Source organism: Octopus bimaculoides, chromosome 2 (genome assembly GCF_046866305.1).
Source record: "Octopus bimaculoides isolate indiv1 chromosome 2, ASM4686630v1, whole genome shotgun sequence".
Taxonomy (NCBI): Eukaryota; Metazoa; Mollusca; class Cephalopoda; order Octopoda; family Octopodidae; genus Octopus; species Octopus bimaculoides.
In genome coordinates, this window is record NC_142929.1 from 70512670 (window position 1) to 70536646 (window position 23977).

Below are 23977 nucleotides of genomic sequence, written 5' to 3' on the forward strand. Positions count from 1 at the left end.
CAGCCGGATGCCCTTCCTCATGCCAACCACTTTACAGAGTGTATTGGGTACTTTTTTACAAGGCACCAGCAGCCACATCAACGTTTTTTTGCACAAAAGTACATAAAATATATGTGCTGACTCACTGAATATCAAGCAATAGGGTCTGTCATCTTTCAGTACCATCATTTTAGGTCAGTGATTCCTATAATAGACAATGCTGCACCTTGGTATGGAACAATGGCATTTCCTAAGTGAGTATCACAAGTAAAAGTATTCCTGAGGGGCAGGGTTATAGAACTTAGGGTTACTCAATGTAAAATTTTCCACATTATTTTACTGCGTTTTTCTACTGAATAAATTTTGGGAATCTCTCAAAGAAATGGAAACTCAAAAGCAAAAACCACAATTCCTGTGAAAGGAAATGCATTGATTTTGAAAAGATCCTTCTCTAAGAGAGAACACACTACAATTCTTGAATCATGTCATGAAATAAATGTAGGAATTGCAGCACCACAATCAGACTGTTGAGAATTTTACACCAAAGTTTGGTGAGAGAGAAGAATCCCATTCTCATAATCAACAAAAAAGAAAAAAAAGCTACTAAATTTGAACTATTTTTCTTTGATTTCCTTTAACTTTATATCATTTCATTTTACTTCTTCTTTTAGTCAATTCTTCATTCTTTAAGAATAATCAATTTTATACTAATAATAGAATCCTTTCCATAGTTAAACCCGAGACACTAATTCTCTCTCATCTATAGCTGTTGAACTTTGACTTTATAAGTCTCACATACACCCAGAAAACACATACACATGCATACACACACACACACACACACACACACACACACACACACACACGCACACGCAGAAAACACATGTTCATACACCCAGAAAACACACACATACACAATACTTTCTCTTCCTCTCAGATTTTTCAGATAGAAATTTGAGAACAAGATATCAATACTCAACAGAAAAGAAAAGAGAGTAGGGAGAGAGAGAGAAATAAGAAAACACCTTGGAAAAGAATAACAATAACAACATCCACAATATTAAGCATTTCGGAAAAATAAATTCCAAAGGGGTTTCTTTTGCATTCTAAAGTTGTTTGCTAATTTTTTTGTAATATAACAGTTGTAGGTAACTTCATACAGTAACAGCATACACCACCTGCTGGCTGTGATTCAGAGTTGTATGACATAACTTCATTTTCTAATTGCAGCCAAGACACTTTTCTTGTGTTGTTAATGTCCTTGAGAAAAGCATGAAGACATAGACCTCTAAAAGAGACTAAAGGAAGTGGTGAGTTGTCGAGTACAGAGGTAAGACTCTAGCAAGGCTCCAAATAATGAACCAGTTTTGATTCCTTAACATCTGACCCAAATATTCTTCCTGTTTTATATTCAAACTGGACAGATACGGCCTTCACACTATCCCTACAATATCATTCTAAAAATTAACAGTTATATCTTAAAAATCTGAAAGCCATAATATAATGCATGATCAATTCAAAACAACGTGAATGAATAAGCTTTACATTTGACAGAATAATCTGAATACTAAAGGGTTAATTTAGACATAGCTTTTCATTTTCAAAGCCATTGTATGTTAAGCAGCATCATTTTTGCTTTCCTCTTTTTTTCCCCTTCTATTTCTAATTTAGGACATTGTGGCCAAGTGGTTAAAGCAATGGACTAGAAATCTACTGGAGTTTTTCCTGCTTAGGTTCGAAAACTTAGGTAACAGATAATCTATTTTTTAATGGTAGTGCCCCAGCATGGCTACAGCTTCTGAAACCAATAATAGAATGATAGAATAATGTCCACTTTCCATACTGTCATGGACCCGATGGGTCATTACAATCTGAGTTTTTGTTTAAGCTGTGGCCCTCTTAAGTGTAGCCAGTGGGCCATGCCTCTTTTATCCATATTCATTCGACATGGTTTCATCCAACTTGATGTCCTTCCTAATGCCAACCACTTTATAAAGTGTACTGGAATAATTTTTTCTGACACCAGCTCTAGAGAGGTTGCCATACCCTCAACAAGACTAAACTAAGAGTTCTCTTGGCTCTATGGTATCTCCATTAGTTCATCTACCACTTCATAAATGGCACTTGAAGCACTCTATTGCAACACTAGTGCTTCTGAGTCTGCCTTGCCCAAGGATCCTCTTAAATCTAAATAGTCTCCACCGATTCTGAGCACTGTGAGCATTAGTGGGTAGAATAAAGAGTAAATGCAGAATGACCAGGATGAGATGCAGAGAAAGAGAAACAGATTGCGATTACCTTATCTTTCTCATATTCTTCTCTCATAAGTCGTTGTTCTTCTTCTTTCTGTTGGATTTTTATCTCAGACTCAACAAGCGCATCAAGAGATGTTTGCATTTTCTTGAGAGCATTTTCTCGCTAAAAAATATGAGAAAAAAATGGCTGTGTGGTTAAGAAGTTCACATTGCAAATATGTGGTTTTAGGTTCTGTCTCATTGCATGACACCTTGGGCAAGTGTCTACTACTGTAGATCCAAGACATGTGATTGAATCTGGTGGATAGAAACTGTGTGGAAGCCTGTTGCATGTGTGTGTGTGTGTGTGTGTGTGTGTGTGCGCGTGTGTTTCCCCATCACCCACTGTTTGACAACTGGTGCTGGGTTGTCTCTATCCCCATAACTTAGAGTTTGGCAAAGAAAAAAAATACCACCAGAGTAAGTACCAGAAAAGAGAAGTAGTGGGGTCAGTTTGTTTTACAAAACCCTTTCAAGGCAGTACCCCAGTATGGGCTGCATTCCAATAACAGAAGCAAGTAAAAAAAAATAAAAGCTAAAAAGATGACTACTGAGAAACAGTTTGCTATGAGGGGAAAATTAACTACTTTGCAAAGACCTCTCTGCAAACTTCAGAGAATCATACCAAATTCTTTACCTCTCTCTTGACATCTCTCACAATTGGTAGCAGATGGAAAATATTTCCAGCTTTCTTAGCTAGGGATAGTGACATAGCTAAGGAAAAAGTATATATTAGCAACAGAGGCAGTATTAATACCAAGAGATAATATTTATTTCCACTTAAACATGGCTGTTCTGTTAGAACAAACTTTATGAGAGTTTCTCTTGTGTTCCCTACTGCAGTGAAGTTTGTTCTAATAGAACATCCACATTTAAGTGGGAATAAATATTACCTCTAGCTAAAGAAAGATGCCAACAAACAGTGCACCATTGACAATTTCCAGCACATAACTCTGCAGACTGCAGAGTTTTAAGATTTTGGTCAAGGTGCTCATGAAGAGGTTGGTGCTTTTCATTAGTAGTTAGGTCAGCAGTGCACAGATAGAACTACTGTGTGATTTCTGGCTAATCTATTTATGATACCTTCAACTTCATGTGATGTGTGACAGAGAGGGTGAATAATAACCTGGATTTGGTGGGCTGCTGACCCACTTAGGTCAACTCAAAGCATTTTATAAAACTGTATGTAGAACTACATGTCTAATATGTTCTCCAATTCATTTTTAAGATGGTAGGTTGTGATTTATGCTATTTCTAGCATGTTTAGCAACTGCATAGACGCCCCTTTATTGGCTTGTAATAATTATTTTTAATTTTGGCACAAAGCCAGGAATTTTGATGGGAGAAGTAAATTGAATACATCAACCCCAGTGCTCAACTGGTACATATTTTGTCAAACTCAAAAGGATGAAAAACAAAGTCAGCCTTGGTGGCATTTGAACTCAGAATGTAAAGAGCCAGAAGAAATGTCACTAAATATTTTGTCCAATGTACTAATGATTCTGCCAGCTCACAGTCTTGTGATGTTTCAAATTTTGGTACAAAACCAGCAATTTTAAAGAGAGGAAGTTAGTATATCAACCATAGTGGTTGACTGGTACTTTATTCTATCAATCTATGGAGAAAGAGTTGACAAGAAGGGAGAGGTAGTGACATCACAAAGGGACCGGAAGGGGGATGACATAATGTCACAACTGCAAGCAGACAGCCTCTTTCTTACGAGGGTCTGTGGTGAAGCAAATTGTGTGCTGCAAGCAGTCATGGTGTAGTAGTCCTTGTTGGCGAGGAATCGGCAGAGTCGACATGTGGTTATAACTGTGAGGTTTGGTTGGCTTTCCCATGATCCGACATTTGAAGTGATTGTCACCAGTTGCAACTTGAGGTAAGAGCAAACTTTATTTCATGCCTTACAAAAATGCATTCACAAAAGGATGAAAAGGTAAAGTCGACATTAGCAGCATTTGAACTCAAAACATAAATTAGCCAGAAGAAATGCCAAGTACTTTGTTCAACATGCTAATGATTTTGCCAGTTCACTGCCTGTGTTGGCATATAATACTGATAATGATTATGGTAGTAGTAGTAGTAGTAGTAGTAGCAGCAGCAGCAGCAGCAGCAGCAGTAGTAGTAGTAGTGGTAGTAGTAGTAGTGGTAGCAGCAGCAGCAGCGGCAGTAGTAGTAGTGGTAGTAGTGGTGGTGGTAGTGGTAGTAGTAGTAGTAGCAGCAGCAGCAGCAGCAGTAGTAGTAGTAGTGGTAGTAGTAGTAGTGGTAGCAGCAGCAGCAGCAGCGGCAGTAGTAGTAGTGGTAGTAGTGGTAGTAGTGGTGGTGGTAGTGGTAGTAGTAGTAGTAGTAGTAGTAGAGGTGGAAATGCTGATGATGGTGATATCCATGTGATGTGTTAATACTAGTGTTGTTAATAGTAGGTTTAATAATGCATGTGGAGGAGAGAGAGACTAGGAATATATTATTGTTGATTCTGGCTGTGGTAATGACTGATGGTGGTGGTGGTGGTGGTGGTGGTGGTGGTAGCAGTGTTAAGACATAAGAAAGAATACTTACAAATTCTTCCTTGACTAAGCCATAATCGACATACTCCACCCAGTTGAGATAAACAACAACTGTCGTTTTATAGTCATCCAATTCACAGAAGGGATTACCAGCTAAGTTAATCATTTTCAGCTTTCTGAATTTTCGTAGATACAAAATCTGAAAAAAAGTTAGACAATTAAGATTTATTAGCATTCATATATAATCCACGAGAAAGAATTGCAACCATGTGGTCTTGGGTTCAGTTTCACTACAAGGCATTCTTCTACTATAGCCCCTGGCCAACCAATGCCTTGTGAGTAGATTTGATAGATGGTACCTAAAAAAGACCAACATATATATACACACATGCACACATACACACACACACACACACACATGCACGCACGCACACACATGCACGCACACACACACACACACACACACACACACACACACACACACACACATATATATATGTAAGATATATATATATGTATATATATTCTTTTATTCTTTTACTGGTTTCAGTCATCTAACTGCAGCTTTCTGGGGATTTATCAAACAAATTGACCCTAAGGTTTATTTTTTAAGCCCAGTACTTATTCTATCAGTCTCTTTTGTTGAACTGCTAAGTTACAGGGATGTAAACATACCAACACTGGTTGTCAAGTGATGATGGGGGGGGGGACAAACATAGACACAAAGATATATACATATATAGACAACAAGCTTCTTTCAGTTTCTGTCTACCAAATCCACTCATGAGGTTTTGGTCAGCCTGAGGCTATAGAGGAAGACACTTGCCCAAGGTGTCACACAGTGGGACTGAACTTGGAACCATGTGATTGGGAAGCAAGCTTCTTACCACACAGCCATGCCTAAAAAATAGATGGATTGTGGTTCACTACAGCTGTTTCAGACATGTTTTTTATTGATGGGCAGAAGTGTTGCATCGCACAAAAAAAGTGTTTTCATCAGGTAAATATTAGAACTTCTCAAGAACACGTACATAGTGCCAAATGACTCAGCCCACCCAAATGTGGTCAGAGAGTGAAAAGTTCAAGTTAGTATCAAGTTTATAATGAGGAAATCATTAAAGGTAAAGGGGTAAAGCAGGGTAAAGGTCCTTCCCAAGTTATACAGAATCATAGGGCTGGTTTCTTGGTTTCTCCAGTGTATATATTCCCACTGGATAGGACGCTGGTCGATTGCAGGATTACTCATTTTTGCCAGCTGAGTGGACTGGAGCAATGTAAAATGAAGTGTTTTGTTCAAGAACACAACACTTCACCTGGTCCAAGAATTGAAACCACAATCTTACAATAATGAGTCCAGCACCCCTAACCACTAAGCCATACACCTCCACATTCATTAAAGAGCCTGGATCAGAAAGGGAAATTGATGAAGTATGTAGAAGCAAGTGAAGAGAGAAAGACTAAAATGAAGAGAGAGAAGACAGTACATGATCTTGTTTGACCTCGTAAAGGGTTATAAATAAAATTAATGTTGTTTCTAAATAGTTGACAGGGTCTTTATATTGATAAACAAGAGTAATCATTTAATATACATAATTACAGAATAGCTACTATTAGTTTCACACTTTTAAGATACATTAAATTAACAGATTTATATGACATGCCATGTATCTTCTCCAAGCAGTCTTTCAGGCTCAGTTCATCATATGTCAGATATGTTTAAAAACCAGGACACTGGGCAATGAGAAAACATGAGAGAAGAACGAGAAGAAAAAAATATAATGCGAAGAAGGTTGATGCAAAATGTGAAACAAAAATAAAGGAAAGAAAAGTAAAAATAACCAAGATCATCCTCTTTGCTTGTAGAAATCATAATTAATGTAGTTTATGCAGAGTCTGTGAGAGAGCAACTCAATATGAAGCAGGCAGTATCTTCTAGTTATATTATGATGATGAAAATGATGACGACGACAATGATGGTGACAATGATGATGATTTTCTTTATTATATATGTAGTGAATATATATAGTGAGAACTACAGGGATAAGTCTTGGTCTTGAAAAGTTTGATGTTGCAAGTAACAAGAGAAATATATAATTAGAAAGTGTTTTGTTAGCTCTCAGTATTGATACTTCTCTGCAATATGACCAAAGATTAACATTGACTCAGTCACCATGACAATGATGTCTTTGTTGTCATTGTCACTGATGTCATCATCACCATTATCATCACTACCAACACCAATACCACAATCATCATCACCACCACCACCACCATCACCAGTACTATTATCATCATCTTTTAGCATGCATGTTCCATGCTGGCATAGAGTGGACAGTTTGGCACCTAGAAATGCATTGTGCTCCAATGTCTGCTTTGGCATGGTTTCTATGGGTGGATACACTTCATGACATCAGCTACTTTACAGTATTGGGCACTTTTTTTTTTGTGGAACCAGCTCTAGTGAGATCACCATGCAGATCACAAGACTAGTAGGTAGGCCAAAATACAAAGAGAGGCAATTTTATGCCAGGAGATCAGAAGTGAAAGTATGAGAGGAAAGACCAGAACAGAATAGATTTGTTGCTGTAAAGGCATTACATGGCTACTCACAAAGAGAGAGTAAGAGTTAGTAGGATGGAACTTGAAAGAGAGAACGTTCTCTTACTCACCATTCGGAGATCATTAATATCATTATTTCCAAGTGAAAGAACTTCCAAGTCCATTAAAGTATCCATGTTTGCAATGGTTGATATTCTGTTATTATACAGAGAAAGATCAGTCAATTTTGTTAGGTTATCCAGCCCTTCAATTTCTTCAATATTGTTAAAGGACAAATCTATTTAATAAAGAGAAAATGGTTAAATGTTATTGGTCTTTCTCTTCCACAGTAGGAATGGTAACTAGTTACTCTACCACTATAACAATAACAACAAAATCCTCTTAAAACCAAAGCACCCCGTATATTTTGCAAAGTGGTTGGCAATAGGAAGGGCATCCAGCTCCATAGAAACTTTGCCTAAACAAGCATTAGAGTCTGATGCTGCCATCTAGCTTGTCAGATTTGGTCAATCTATCCAACCCATGGCAGCATAGAAAATAAACATTAAAAGATGATGATGGTGACGACCACGATGCTGCTGCTGCCGCCAACAATGACGATGACGATGATCTATGCAATCCCACTTTACAAACATTTTACATTGTTATTTTAGTTTGGTATATCAACAAATCAGTAGAAGTATTTTTTTCTATATTAAATTTGATATTAGAGTGAAGAAAAAGGAACACAGAACAGAGACTAATTAAACGAGATAAATTCTCAGCTGAAGAATCATCAGGTTATATTTTTGCCATTGATGCCTTGCTATAGTCAATGCACTGAAATATTCTACCTCCATTTACTCAAATGCAAAGAGCCAATAATTGTATTTGATCAACTCAGTAAATTTTTACAAATTAAATCAACCAAATTAATGAAGGAACTAAATTTTCTTTAACAAATTACTCACCAGCTTTAAAATGAGGCTATATGTTTTTGGATACTGAAATACACAACAGCATGTATTCTTCCAATTATGACATGGTGGTTGTGGATACAATGATGATTAACCCTTTTATATCAACCTGCATGAGACTACCCTTAATTCTGTGATACTAACTTCTTGTTGAAAATGATCTCAATTAAAAACCATAATTAGGATAGTTAATGAATTTGAGAAGAGGTGTGAAATAAGAGCTGATACAGATCTCTCCCCCAAGGAGCATTGGTAAAGTCTATTTGTCAGGAAAACCAAGTATCACAATGGAGCAGTTCACTAAGAAGATAGTACTTGGATACTTGGCATGAAAAACATGAACCATAGAAGGGATTGATCGTGTCATGAGCTTGGCATGGAGTACAGACAAGTTTATGACATTCTACTTTGAAGGCTACCTCCATACAATTCAAGAACAAGTGTTCCCCACCAAGTACCTACAGCATAAGAAGCAGAAAACATTAACAGGCAACAAATGTAAGCTGTGTAAGACCAAGACTGTAGATACTAACTACATTATTGCCAACTATGAGAGAATGTTTTCCCATGAAGTATGATGTTGTGGCCAGAACAGTCTGGAACAGGATAATAAAGAAGAAAACACCTACAGACCAATTTGACTATTTTGAGGCTGTTGGGTCAAAAGAATATTGGTGGCACTTAAAAATTAAATCAACCACCAAGTTAACACACAACCAGCCAGATGTAGTTGCATGAAATCAGAAGGGAAAGGTAAGTTCTGCTTTGGAAATCAGCTGCCCTCTGGACACCAATGTGGTTAGAAAAATACAAGGAAAAGAGGAATCATTAATAAAGAGTTTGCAAATCCAGTACCCAAGGTACGCTTTCAGTTTCATACCTTATTATTATTGAAACAGCAGGATACATACAAAACTACCTAGAGCAAAGTATGGCTGAACTTGGGATCCTAGGGAGAGAATGCAAATCTTTAATTCATATTCAACAAATGATCATGATATCAGGGACTATAAAAATCTACAGGACCTTTTTCAGATTTAAATGGAAATGGTTAAAATGTGATGCTTTCCTTCACAACCTTACTACCAAGTACTCTAAAATTAAAAAGAGAAAGTGAAAGAGAACAAATGAATGAGCAGGCAGGTGGGTGAACAAACAAACAAATGAATGTACATACATACATACATACCAAACCATCAATGGAACTGTAAAGATATGTAAAACTTTCCAAAAGTTTAGCACATAAATACATATGCATGCATCTAGACATGAAAATATATACATAAAAACGTATCCATAAAACAAACATACAAATCTGCACATAAATACATATGCATACGCCTAGACATGAAAATATATACATAAAAACGCATCCATAAAACAAACATACAAATCTGCACATACACTAACACCAAATACTGCACACACACACATATGCACAAATACCTAGATGATGTTGATAAAAGTTCCAATGAAGGAGCCTTGAATCTGTGTTAGAGTCCGGCTCTTTCTCTATTGACAAGAAATACAGAAATGAAACTGATCGATAACATACATACATACATACTATGGGCTTCTTCTAGCTTACGTCTACCAAATCCATTCTTAAGGCTTTGGTCAGCTAAAAGTGCTCCAGCAGTATGGTTGGGAAGCAAGTCTCTTAACCTCACAACCATGCTGGCACCTTTAACTGAATGAATAAAAACTGCTGAGTGAATGTCAGTGGAATGGGGGAAAAAGAATTTCAAATGTAAAAAAATATGTCTTACCAAGCCACACAAGGTTTACAAGTAGATCCAATCCTTCTATTTTTTCAATCACATTATTATCAAGTTGTAGTTTGGTCAGTTTAATGAAGCACCATAAGTTGTCGATCTTCAGAATATCTGACAAATAGCATATATGCTGCATTTTAATTAACATTGAAAGCAGTAAATCATTAACAACATACTATTTCATTAACAACATATAAAATATGGGAACCAAACCAGCAGCAGCAACAACATTATTTTAATGTTCACTTTTCCATGCTTGCATGGGTCAGACAGAATTTGTTCAGCCAGGTTTTCTATGGGCGGATACCCTTCCTGTTGCCAATCCTCACCTGTTTCCAAAGAAATATTTTCCCATGGCTGGACAAGTTTACATGGAAGATTGGGAACAAAGGACACTGCTTGTATGATGGTGAGATTTGTTTACAATAATCATGTATCATCAAGGCACACACACACACACACACACAAACACACACACACACACAAACATCTCCAACAGACTTCTTTCAGTTTCTGTCCAGCAATTTCATTCACAAGATTTAGTCGACCATTGCCGGGTCTTCTCACACACTGCATATTTCCAAAGGTCTTGGTCACTAGACGCTGCCTCGGTGAGGCCTAATGTTCGATGGTCATGCTTCACCACCTCCTCCCAGGTCTTCCTGGGTCTACCTCTTCCACAGGGTCCCTCAACCGCTAGGGTGATATATATATATATATATATATATATATATATATATATATAACATATTGGAAAAAAGCGATTAGAAACAGGAGTACCAGAGAGGAGTGTGCGGAAAACTAATTAATAAGCTTAGAAAACTTTGCAACAGCACTAATATCCATGTTTTCATCAACATATGCCTGTGAATCCTTGTTCTCAGTGATGAACTTTGTAAGTCTTGTACAGTGCCTTGCAAAAGTCTACACCCCCTTTGAAAATTTATATATTTTGTATAATTTAACAGGGAGCAACACATTTTTTTCAATTCCAATGATTGTTAGATAATAAGCAGATCCATCACACTTTCCTTTGATATAAAAATTACGTTTCAAAAATTTCACACTGATTCTTAAAATCATATAACTTAGAAAAATGTCTCTGCAAAAGTCTACACCCCCTTTGGAATGTCTTCAGCTAATACTTTGTGGATGAACCTGCTGTGTCAATTACAGCCTGCAGACGCCTCGGGTAGCCTTCCACGAGCTTGCTGCAGTGGTCTGCTGACAGTTTATGCCATTCTTCATGGCAGAACTTCTCGAGCTATGTCAGATAAGATGGGGAACGTCGGTTCACAGCCAACTTTAGATCTCGCCATAAATTTTCTATAGGATTGAGGTCTGGAGACTGGCTGGGCCACTCCAAAACTGTGATTTTCTTGCTAGAAAACCAAGCTTTAGTGCTTTTTGACACATGCTTGGGATCATTATCTTGTTGAAACTTTAAATTGCGACCCTAGCGCAGAGCAGTTTTGGAGTGGCCCAGCCAGTCTCCAGACCTCAATCCTATAGAAAATTATACAAAATATATAAATTTTCAAAGGGGGTGTAGACTTTTGCAAGGCACTGTAATAAGAGTAACCTGATGGATGAAACTAGTAGTGCATGCATATCTCTGAAGGTTACGAAATAAACCCAATGTAAAATCTCTGTCATCAGTGATGTAGCAGCAGAAGTCCCACTGATAATATTGTATATACATGTATATCTAAAGCAGTCAGCAAGTGTTCTGTCAAACTGGTATTTCATCTGACTGATATTTTCTTTTGAAAGTGGCAAAGGTTGTCTGCAAGTTTTCTGTTGGACTGATATTTTATCTGGTGTTTTCTTTTGAAAGTGGAAAAAAGTTCATTGTTGTTTAGATGTAACTTTGAAGGTAAATAAATACATTTTCCATCATTATATACTGTGTTTTATTACTCTATGGTGATTTTTTAATCATTTATTAAAAAAGTTCTTAACATACACTTTATTAAAAGATATCAAGTAGCCTAATAGGTTCTCAAAAAAAATTGGCTGGCATGTGGAAGAATTTTGTATCAGAGATTTTGCCAGTTTTGGCACGCACTCTCAAAAAGGTTACTCACCCCTGGACTAGAGTGTTAGAAACACCTTCTTTGCTAGAAATAAGAGCTAAAATGCTCTAATGCCATAGTCAAACCACATAATTGTATACATATATATTGACACGGATTATAATCATCTGAAAACACCATTCAAGAATTCCTAATACTGACCAGTCAGTTTCAGCAATTTCTGTTGCCTCATCAGTAAGGACTGGCTGGAATTTGGCAGATTCCAGACTTAATTCTGAGAATATATATTTTCACCATAGAAATCTCTGGATGATTTAGCGAATCACTAATGTGTATACAGAAAATTAATATAGACAGCGGTTTGAAATGTTTTACCAAAAAGGAAAACTATAATTATCACTAAATATGACTAGAGTGTTAGAAACATCTACATTGCTAGAAATAATAGCTAAAATTCTCTAATGCTGTAATCAAAACACATAATTGTATACATATATACAGACAGGGACTATAATCATCTGAAAACACTTCGAGAATTCCTTATACGGACTGGTGTTTTTGGACGATTATAGTCCCTCTGAGTAAATATGAATACAATTATGTGCTTTGACTACAGAATTAAAGCATTTTAGCTTTTATTTTAGCAATGCAGATGTCTCTAACACCCTAGTGTTAGAACTTCCTCCACCCAATTCTTATTCTTGAAACAATACTTTCAGAGCATCCTCCACCATTGCTAATTTGGTTGCCTAGGTAACAGAAACTATCTACAACCTCAAGAGAGCCTACTGGGCATTTGAGAGAATCTAATTCTCATGTGCTCTTAGTGCTTATTGTTCCTGCACATCTGCCACATATAAAGACTACTTTATCTGTTAATCTACCTGTGATTCCACTGCACCTCTAATGTATCTATAGTTTACACTGGGTACAGCGAATGGAATTTCTTCCAACTCCTTTCCTACATATTCAGCAGGGCCATTTTGCTGATGGAGAGAGAGTTTTATCTTCTTTCTTACTAACACTTTTGTCTTAGCTAGGTTAACTTTAAGGCTCTTTGATTCCAGGTTTTGTTTTCATATCTGGAATTTCTTCTCAAATTCTGCTAATATATATATATATATATATATATACACACACATGCACACACACACACACACACACACACACACACACACATGCACACACACACACACATGCAAACACATATTTTGCATGTGTGTTTGTGTATGTGGTACAGGGTATTTCGGCTAAATTTGACAGTTTGCACCAGAGGCATCCAAAAATAGAAGTATTTTTTAAAAAATAAAAAAATTTCAACTAGATTATGGTTGAGAGATAACAGTTTACTCAAAGTAGCTGCATTCAGCTTCCACTATGGCCTCAAAATGGCTCTAGAACCTGGTGCATGTGTTCCTCACTGTGTCTCTGGGAAGATCTTCAAAGACCTCCCTAATGTTGGCCACCAACTCAGCCTTGGAGTTGCAGACAGAGCAGTCAGTGTGCTTCTCAACCACACTCTACACATAGCAATCCATGGTATTACAGTTGGAGGAATTAGGAAGCTGGAAATTGGGACTGATACAGTGATAGAAATCCTCCAACAATGACTTCTGAATTTTCCTAGAGTTATGTATGGTAAGGAGCTGAATCCTACTGCCACACATATAGCCTTCCAACAGAAGCTCTCTCCAGTCAGAGTTTGACCACAATCTCCAGCATCTTCACAGAGGTATCTGAATTGAGCTTAAAGCCCTGTTCATAGGTGGGATCAGCATGCTGTCACTCTCACAAGCGACACACTTAAAGACCATCATAATCTGGAGGAACTTGGTTTTTGTGATACATGGGACACATCTTACAACCTTTACAGTGTTCACAAAACATTGAGCAGTTGTCATGGTGTCAGTATTTTGACACTCGGCATAAATTAACACAATACAGGTAACTCTTTTCCAATATCCAGATGGCTTCCAATGTCAGCTATGTCAGCCAACTTTTATCTCTATGCTCTCCAACACCATTGACACTTCATCAATATATCAAGATGTTCCTGAAAAAAGGAGACGTAAAACATAATGCTAAATTTAGCCCAAATACCTGGTACTGTCATCATCATCGTCGTCGTTGTCATCATCATCATCATCATCATCACTCTTTAACATCCGTTTTCCCTGCTGGCATGGGTTGGACAGTTTAACCAGAGCTGGCAAGCAGGAGAGCTGCACCAGGTTCTAGTCTGATTTGGCCTGGTTTTTATGGTTGGAAACCCTTCTTCATGCCAACCACTTTACTGGGTGCTTTTATGTGACACTGGCACTAGTGTTTTTTATGTGGCACTGGTACAAGACTCTTGCAGGCCAATCCTCTTCACTAGGGAATGTGGCCTTAACACTTCTGCTGTGGAGGATGTGTCTTCTTGAGTAGAGCAAGTTGTCAGATATCCTGGTCTTTTGTCATTTTCTCTGAAAAGTTCAGTGTCCTGAGGTTGTCTTTCAGTTCTTCATTCCATGTCTTCCTGGGTCTCCCTCTTCCACAAATTTCATCCACTTCAAGTGATCAGCACTTCTTTATGGAGCTGTTGACATCCATCCACATCACATGACCAAACCAGCACAGTCTTCTCTCTTGCACAAGTACTCTCCATTCAATCAGTTCCCATTTCATGTCACCCTCCTCTTCACACATATCATCCACTGCTCTTCCCCGCCATCCTGATACCCCTTTTCTCTCTTGCTATCCAGATCCATCTCACTTGTTAGCCAGTCTTCATCCATTAATATTCTTCTCCATACCCATGTTACAGTGGGCCATCCCCGCTCCCTGGACCACCAAATTGTCTCTCCTCATGCATTACACCAGTTTATCTCACTACTCTGCTTCTACAGCCGACCCAAACACATCATCTCTCTTCTCCCTTCTACTGTCAATAATATCATGACCACTCTGCTGCCAGCATTCCTGTAGTCTCCCAAACTTGTGCACCCCCTACCCTCAACCCTTCCTCAATCTCTACAGATGTTACTGACATCTTTCTCCCACTTCCGGCTGGAGAAACCATGTCAAAGCAGATATTGGAGCACAATGCAATCCTTCAGCTCATCAGATATCCTTGTCAAACCATCCAACTTATACCAGCATGGAACATGGACATAAAATAATGATGATGATTTCAGGCTACAGATAGAAAAGGCAATGGACTTTTGTATTATGACAACAGTACAATATCACTGAATTCTCTCGGTCATGTTCAGAATTCCTAACTGTATAAACATGTTCTATACATAATGAAACTTTTCCATACTAACACATATTTTCTCAAAACACTAAGTAAAATAAAACAAATGAAATATATCCAAACAGAGAGGAACAACTATTTCAAACTTTAGATTTGGCTGATCAAGAATTTGTATCTGCATTATGTCACTGCTTATCTCCATTACAATTGTTTTAATTTTTTTTTTTTTTTCAAGTGTTTTACAGAAAAAATAGACCAGACGTAAATAGGATACTTTTGAAGAAGTGTCCACATGATTCACAGTAAAACAAAACTTCATTCCTCAATGTTGACTCACACTAGATTCCATGTCATCAGACATGACAAAAGATAAAACTTTTATTGAGAGAAATTCTTCAATGCATTTCACACTCACACACTGTGTACCATGTATAGTGCCATTCCATTATCTATTGAATGAATAAAATGGTCTCATTCTTCCATTCTAATGTTATACTGCTGAATTTAAAAAAAAAAAAAAGCTGTAAATCTTGAAGCTTTTGTAGTTAATATTTAATACTGCAGGGTGCAGGCATGGAAGGTGCAGGCATAGCTGTGTGGTTAAGAGGTTTGCTTTCCAACCATGTGGTTTCAGGTTCAGTTCCACTGCATGACACCTTGGGTAAGAGTGTTCTACTATAACCCTAGGCTAACCAAAAGTTAGTGGATTTGGTAGATGGAAACTGAAAGGATCCCATTGTGTGTATGTGTGTGTGTGTATGTGTGTGTGTGTGCATGCATGCGTATGTGTGTTTGTGCCTCCTCATCTCGACACCATGTGACAGTTGTAAATAAGTTCCACCATCATACAAGCAGTGTTATTCATTTCCAATCTTCCATTAAAACATGTCCAGGCATAGGGAAATACTCCTGCATTTGAAAAGAAATGAGTTGGCAACAGGAGAGGTTAACTGACTATAGAAAAATCTGCCTCAACCAATTCCATCTGATCTATGCAAGTATGGAAAAGCGTACGTAAAGGATAAAAAGGGACATTAAGGATAAATGATAAAGTCAATCCTGTAAGTATACTGGTCTCATAGACAAGTGACGTTTGTCTATATGAGACTTGAAACGGGAGGAGGCAATGATGTATACTACCTAAAGTGTTAACAGGTTATACTTTATATACATCAAAAACTAGAATAAAAAACTCACTATTCTCTTTTTCTCTTTTGAGTCAGGAAAGGACAGTACATATCGCACTTTACAGAGCCTCTGAGACTGATGAGAAGGATGGTGAAAGATATCCACAAACCAGAGACCTTATCTATATTCTTGCAGCACAGTGGACTGTATGGAAAGTAATTTAAAATGCCATGAAGTGGTGTTAAACTGGATAGTGGATTGACCCTTTACCTGTCCTGTGTATCACATAGGATACACATGACATATTCCCCTGGTGTCCACACATTCCCAGTTTTCTTCAACCACTAGAGTAACTTGGGACTTATGGAAGGAATGCTTTATATTACCCAGAACACATATTACTCAGAACGTATGAAGCAAGGGCTAGCTAAAAGTCTGAAAACAAGCATGGACATTTAGAACAAACTTATGGAAATGCTTTGGACAGGCAAAGGGTTAAGTCAACCGAATTCCATGGTGGAATTTTAACCTTTCATGGTCTACTTCAGTTATAGGCTTAATCTGTCTAGATTATTTACATTCTAGATCAGGGGTTTTCAAACTTTTTGACTTGCGGACCCCTTTATCTTTCAGGCTTTACCTTAGGGACCCCCCTTATAAACACTTATGAAATTTATACATAAATATTTGCTTAAAATAACATATTTTTACATTTATTTATTTAACAGTATTTAACAAATAGGTTTATTGTCAATTAAAAGATTTTGATTAAAAAACATATATAAAATCAAGTTGCCCATAAAAAGTATTTGCTGTCTACGGACCCCCCTGTCTTGTCTTTGTGGACCCCCTGTGGTCCACAGACCACAATTTGAAAACCCCTGTTCTAGATGGATGGACAAAATGCACAGCAGCATTTCTTCTGAGTTCAACTGCTGCTGAGGTCAACTTTGCCTTTCATCCTTTTGGAATCTATAAAATAAATACCATTGAGTACCAGGGTCAATGTAACCGATCATCCCCCTCCACTCCACAAAACTTCAGGTTTTGTGTTTATGGTAAAAAGATTTACATTCTGAATGCTAATAACCAAAATAAATACTGCAAGGCATCTTGTCTTATCTAACACTTAGTACTTTTTTTACCGACCCCAAAAAGATAAGTAGCAAAGGATTTGAACTCAAATACTGTGAGAAGTTCTATGTGATGGTCTAATGACTCTGGCAATTTGTCATCTTTAGTGAATGAAAGGGAAATAAAGGAGAGAAAAATTAATGCATGACTTACTCTTGAAATCTAATCTGAGATGCAGAACATAATCAAAATCAATGCCCTCTTTTTTAACAATTTCTCCAGCCTCATACTTTGGTCCTTGTTCTTCAACTGCTTGAAGTAACATACCTTCCTCAATAACTGCTGGTTCAATGGAATCATAGAGGCGGCTCATTGTATCTAAGAAATAAAAACATATTTTTTAAATGTCAAATAGCATAAATCTTATAAAAGAAATATGGCAGATGAGTAGTTAAGGTGCTAAAGGTAAACACTGCAAAACAACTTACTGCAAATATTATATTGATGCCTTAAGTAAGGTCTTTGAAGCAGTCTGCTGAAAACATAACTCCCTGACACTTTATAGTTAGCTTCCCTTTTTTCGGAAACATTATCTTTTTTTATAAGAACTGCATTTCACTGCAGAACTATCTAGCATTAATTGATGTAATGCAAATATAGCAAATCTTTGACTTAGGTAATCCCTTGTGATGTTAAAAACAAGATTTAAACTCTCTGTCAATCTAGTGTCTTATAAAGAAGTTTTTTTTTTATCTGGATCACAAGACACTCAGCACAGAATCAACAATACAAATGCAGATCCAATGGACTGATGTTTCTCAAACCATGCCCAGGGTAATTTTAGCCTTCTATTTCTTTAGATTGAAAAAACAAAATGCCAAATTGACTAAAATTGTGGACCTACTTATAGTGGGACCATCAACTCATAAATGTTCTGTATTCAATGCCCATTTTATTTATCATATAAAGTAGTATAACTAGAGTTTGTACAATTTGGGTTGTCTTTGACTTTGGCCCCAACTCATGAAAAACACATGATAAAGATTTCTAATTTAGGTACAAGGTGAACAATTTTTAGGGGAGGGGTTTAGTTGATACCATCAGCCCTAGTACTTGATAGGTACTTTATTTTATCAACCCCAGAGGGATGAAATACAAAGGTGACTATGGCAGAATTTGAACTCAGAACATAAAGAAAAGAACTGGAACAAATGCTACAAGGTATTTTTTTCTGATGTTTTTGTGATTCCTTTGCAGCCCACTATCTGATATAATACACAATGTAATACTCATCAAAAGTGCCATTATCCCAAAAATGCCACCCACAGTGGGCCACACCCTTTAGCTTGCTTTTATTATTAATAAATTTCACTTCAATGCAGATGATATCACTTTACCCCTTCCTTATCTTCCTACGTACAAGCTTTGTCCATGTGCAGCCTAGACACTTCATGTCAAACCTATCTCCAATGGGTACACAATAAACTGGTCTCCTTCACTGCATATATCAAAGAAACAGTATTGAACCTCTTCCTTTCTAGTCTTGAAGAACAGACAATTAAACTCCTCAAAGTAGCAATGTATTCAATGCATTACAATTACAAGCAACCTTTCCAACATAGTAAACACTTTACCCTAAATACTAACCTTCCTCTTCAAAACCAGAAAGATGATTCAATTCTGAACACCTTTTGAACCTCAATAATGCTCAAATAAGACCCAAATTGAAAAGTCCACAACTAAAAGGAAATCATTTGACCAATAGACAAGGACTCTTTCACCAATTCATTTCAACCACTAGTACACTGATGTACTGATCCCAGTCTTCCTTTTCTCTAATAACAACAGCCTTTGCTCCTTACAGATAACTATCTGCATACCATCCCCACTAAAACTCTTTTTATCCCCCATACTGTATCTACCCTCCCAGGCCCACAGCCCATTTTTATTTCCAACTGTTTCTTTCTTTCTTCTTATACTGTCAACCATCTGGAATTACTGGTGGACTTTTGGAATAGCTATGACTACCTTCCTCATGGGCAAGGAACTAGGTGGCTGTTTGTTTCTTCCTTCAGTATTCCACTGTTTCTTGCAATGGGAATTACAATGGTGAAAGAATTTTTTTCTAAAAATTCCATTTTTACATTTTTGCTTCTCAATTCCTTGCCCTTTTTCTTTTCTTTTCCATGATTTTAGCTATTCCTAAACTCTGCCGAATTCATTTCCTGCAACAGTTTTTTTTATTTCCCCAAGTCATTGATACATACCGTAAAAACTCATGTAATTTACACACTTTTTTTTGCAAAAATAAAAATAAACTTTAGGAGGTGCGTAAATTACATGAGTTGATCATTTCCAGAATTTATTTTGTACAAAACAAACATTCATATTGGAAATTGACTCACTTCATGTCAGAATAGGTTTTGACAGAATAAATAATGGCTTAAATATAATGAAGTTAACTTTTATTTATGCTGGATGATATAATACTTACTTTTTCAATATAAATTTACTAAAACCATTAAATGGTTAACTACTTTTTGAAATCTAAGGTTCATGCTGGTAAACACAGTCCAGGCCATATTTTACATTGCTTGGAGTATTTTACATATTTTACATTGCTTGGAGTTTCTACCTGTCACAATGACTGAAAAAAATGTAATGATATGGATAATCTTGATTGTATGTTTTTATTTTTGTCTGTTTATTACTAGGCACAGTTTTAAGTTTGTTGTATTGTTTATGCCAATTTCAAACATTAGCTTCGTTAACATTAAAATGCCTTCTGGCAGCTATATTGCCACATTCAAATGCATATTCAATATATTTAATTGCTCCTTTTCAATAAACAATTCATAAGTTCTGCCCATACGAACAATAATGGTAATGACTAATTTTAAAGTTTGCTTGACATTTTATAAATGTGAAAGGGACTAAAATTTCGATACTCCATATCAAAGGTTCCGACAAGAATAAGCAGAAAAGAATTCTGTTTGCATAATCAGTTTGATCAGTCGCCTTCCTCTGCTAGTTGAGTAAAGAGTCATCCAAGCTGATGTTTATTGGTAGTTAAACTTAATTTGCAACTCCTGTACATAATTATCGGCTTTGTTTTTGTTGATAATTCTTATCAACAACTTTTCCTGTGATCGTGATTTGAGACAACATACAGCAGTATGCTAAAGATCAGACAATCGGTTGTGGGCAAGAAATGTAAAATAAAGTTCATTATAAACAACACAAACACTTTGTAATTTAATAGTTTTCAATATGATACCTGTTAAATAGAAATTACTTTTATTCAATGAAAATTTTATAAAATCTAATCAAAAGTAAGTGAAACTATACTAAATACAAATAAATTGAAAACATTCTTCCCTTGGCCATATTGGCAATTCTGAAAACATTTGGATGTGAATTTTACATGAGTAGAAGCTTTTTTTTTAACAAATTTTATCCTGAAAATTACCAGCGTAAATTATACATGTGTGCAAATTACATGGGTTTTTACGGTATATAAAACTACAAAAAGGGAAAACTGAGATGAAAGGAAACATTTCAATTCAGCTTTTCATTTAATATCATTATTATTCAGAACTGTAATTGCATCAGCCAAAATGCTAAGTAGCATTTCTTCCACTTTATGTTCTGGTTCAAATTCCACTGAAGTCAACTTTGCCTTTCATCCTCTTGAGATCAATAAAATAAGTACCAGTTGAGCACTGAGGTCAATGTAATTGACTAGCCTCCTACCCACAAAAATGTCAGGCCTTGAGCCTACAATAGAAAGGATTTAAAGATAGTGAGCTGACAGAATGGTTAGTATGTTAGCCAAAATTCTTAGAGGCATTTCATCCATCTTTATATTCAAATTCTGCTAAGGTCAACTTTGTTTTTCATCCCTTTGGAGTTGATGAAATAAGTACCAGTTGAGCACTGGAGTTGATATAATTGATTAGGCCTCTTACTTGAAATGTCAGGTCTTGTGCTTATAGAAGAGAAGAAACAATTATTATTATTATTATTATTATCATTAAGACACAAAGCTGGCAGAATCATTAGCACACCAGGCAAAATACTAAGCGGTATTTCACCTGTTGCTATATTCTGAGTTCAAATTCCGCTGAGGTCAACTTCGTCTTTCATCCTTTCAGGCTTGATAAATTAGGTATCAGTGAAACACTGAGGTCGATGAAATCCACTAGTCCCCTACCCACAAATTTCAGGCCTTGTGCTTATAGTACAAAGCATTATTATTATTATTATTATTTTGTTGTTGTTGTTGTTGTTATTGTTATTGTTATTATTATGATGATGATGATGATGATGGTAGAGAGCTGGCAGGACCGTTAGCGCTATTTCGTCTGTCATCACATTCTGAATTCAAATTTCACCAAGGTCGACTTTGCCTTTCATCCTTTTGGGGTCAACAAAATAAGTACCATTTGAACACTGGAGTCAATGTAATCAACTACCTCTACCCAACAGATTTCAGGCCTTGTGACTATAGTAGAAAGGATTATTATTATTATTATTATTATTCAAAATTGTTACCACACGAAACAAAATGCTTAGCAGCATTTCTCCCACCTTTACATCCTGAGTTCAAATTCTGCTGAGGTCGACTTCGCCTTACATTTCTTTGGGGTCAATAGAATAGCGTACCTGCCAAGTACTGGAGTCAGTGTAATCAACCAGATCCCTCCCGCAAAAGTTTAGGTCTTGTGCCTTACAGTAAAAAAGGTTTGTTATTATTCAGAAACATTACCACGTTGAACAAAATGCTTAGCGTTGTTTCATCCAGCTTTACGTTCTGAGTTCAAGTTACGCGAGGTTGACTTTGTCTTTCATCTTTTGGGTTCGATGAAATAAATAACAGTTAAACACTGAGATGATATAATCGACTAACGCCCTCCCTCAAAAATTCAGGTTTTGTGTCTTTAGTAGAAAGCATTATTATTCCACATTTTCCACAATAATATACTAGTTTTTTTTAAACATACACGTTTAATTATATTATGTCATTTTCGACATTATTTATATATATATATAATGAAAACTATTTGAAATAAATAAAATGAAAAGACGTTCTGAAAGTGTTTATCGAGGTTTTAACAACATAACAGAAAATGCCATTATTTACATAGCACGTGTTTTAAAATAGAAATGACAAACCATATTTGATAGCGGAATATTCATATTAGTGTAGGTGTTTGCTAGTAAGACTTACTGCTGATATTTCGGGCCTATTTTAATTCAGAATCGAGCTTTTCTATACAAATTTTGATGATGCTATTCACTTTTCTCGGTAATTTCACCGCGTCAAGCTGTTGTCAAGGTTACGGGCATATCCGTAGAATATATTTAGGTTAAAATTTAATTCTTAATAGTTATTTTAAAATTTCATTTTCATAAACTATAATTTATTGTTTTAATTTTAAATAATAATAATTGGTATTTAATGATTTGTGAAGAAAATATACATTGCTAAAAATAAAAATCAGCAAAACTTAGTGACGTCATTGTATGGAAGTCAAAAATCAAAATGGCAGCTCTGTTTGGACACGGAAATCCTTTGAGTACTCCTGTCGGACAGTTAATCGGTAAATTTTCTTAAATTTTATAGGTCTTATTCTATTATTCTTGTATTGACCTTAGTACGCACTTCAACTGCTTCAAAATAAGCCAATATGTCTTACTGACATGTTTTTTCATCGTTATTTTATTCAATTTCAATGCTAACGACATATAAGAATTTGTCCACAAATTGGGGGATTTATTTTACTATAAAATTCTTATTATTAATGGTACCTGAGTTTATAATCATTTTTTTTTATTGAATCTGCCTACTTTCTCTGATTAATTCTGTCACGCACTAACAGATGGTTTTGGTTGTGGATTCTTGTATTTCACTATTATTATCATTACTAGTATTATTTCTTTATTGATACTCATATTGCAATTCATTAAATCAGAGCGATTTAATGTTGTTATATTCTAAAGCTATTTATTTACTTGTTTCTGATCACCGTAAAAAATGGGTTAGCCTGCTTTTAACTTTAATGACAATAACATGTCAGTTATATGGAATCTGCGCATTTTAAAGAGATACTTTCGACTTCTAAAGCTACACTGTGTATGTGATTTATTGTACTAACCCATATATATAATTTCGATCATCAAATGATGAACCTTCGATCGTATATTTGTACTTTGATTTCCTTCTTAAATTCTCGAAACATCTAATTCTAAATTCCATCCGATCCTTTCAGTTAATATAAAAATGAAGAAAAAAAAATTGATAACGCATCGTAGTTATGCTTTCTTGTTTAACGTAGAACCTAAATCGCTTGTGGGAATTTTAGCATGCCTTCAAAAATGTAATTGGATAGTCTCAGTAAAAGAAGGCGATATTTGAGTATAACGTACCA

General features: G+C 36.1%; 2 protein-coding genes across 6 annotated transcripts in view; one reads left to right on the forward strand and one right to left on the reverse strand.

The window, feature by feature from the left end:
* LOC106869237 (dynein regulatory complex subunit 3) overlaps nt 1-22912 on the reverse strand; it is a 68877-nt gene extending 45965 nt beyond the window's left edge. Inside the window, exons 1-7 of one of the 2 annotated variants that reach the window (XM_089346965.1) lie at nt 22777-22896; nt 20041-20193; nt 17760-17924; nt 10065-10181; nt 7450-7616; nt 4833-4979; nt 2278-2397 (exon numbers count right to left, since the gene is read on the reverse strand). In XM_089346965.1, coding sequence (XP_089203091.1) covers nt 2278-2397; nt 4833-4979; nt 7450-7616; nt 10065-10181; nt 17760-17919 — 711 coding nt within the window. In that variant the 5' untranslated portion in view covers nt 17920-17924; nt 20041-20193; nt 22777-22896. Of the gene's footprint in view, nt 1-2277; nt 2398-4832; nt 4980-7449; nt 7617-10064; nt 10182-17759; nt 17925-20040; nt 20194-22776 lie in introns of both variants that reach the window. The other variant, XM_089346964.1, reaches the window with a different exon arrangement.
* Nucleotides 22913-23054: 142 nt separating this feature from the next.
* Nucleotides 23055-23977, forward strand: part of LOC106869232 (target of Myb1 membrane trafficking protein) — a 139777-nt gene continuing 138854 nt past the window's right edge. For all 4 annotated transcript variants that reach the window (XM_014914881.3, XM_014914882.3, XM_014914883.3 and 1 more), the window contains exon 1: nt 23055-23149. In XM_014914881.3, coding sequence (XP_014770367.1) covers nt 23092-23149 — 58 coding nt within the window. In that variant the 5' untranslated portion in view covers nt 23055-23091. The remainder of the gene's footprint in view (nt 23150-23977) is intronic.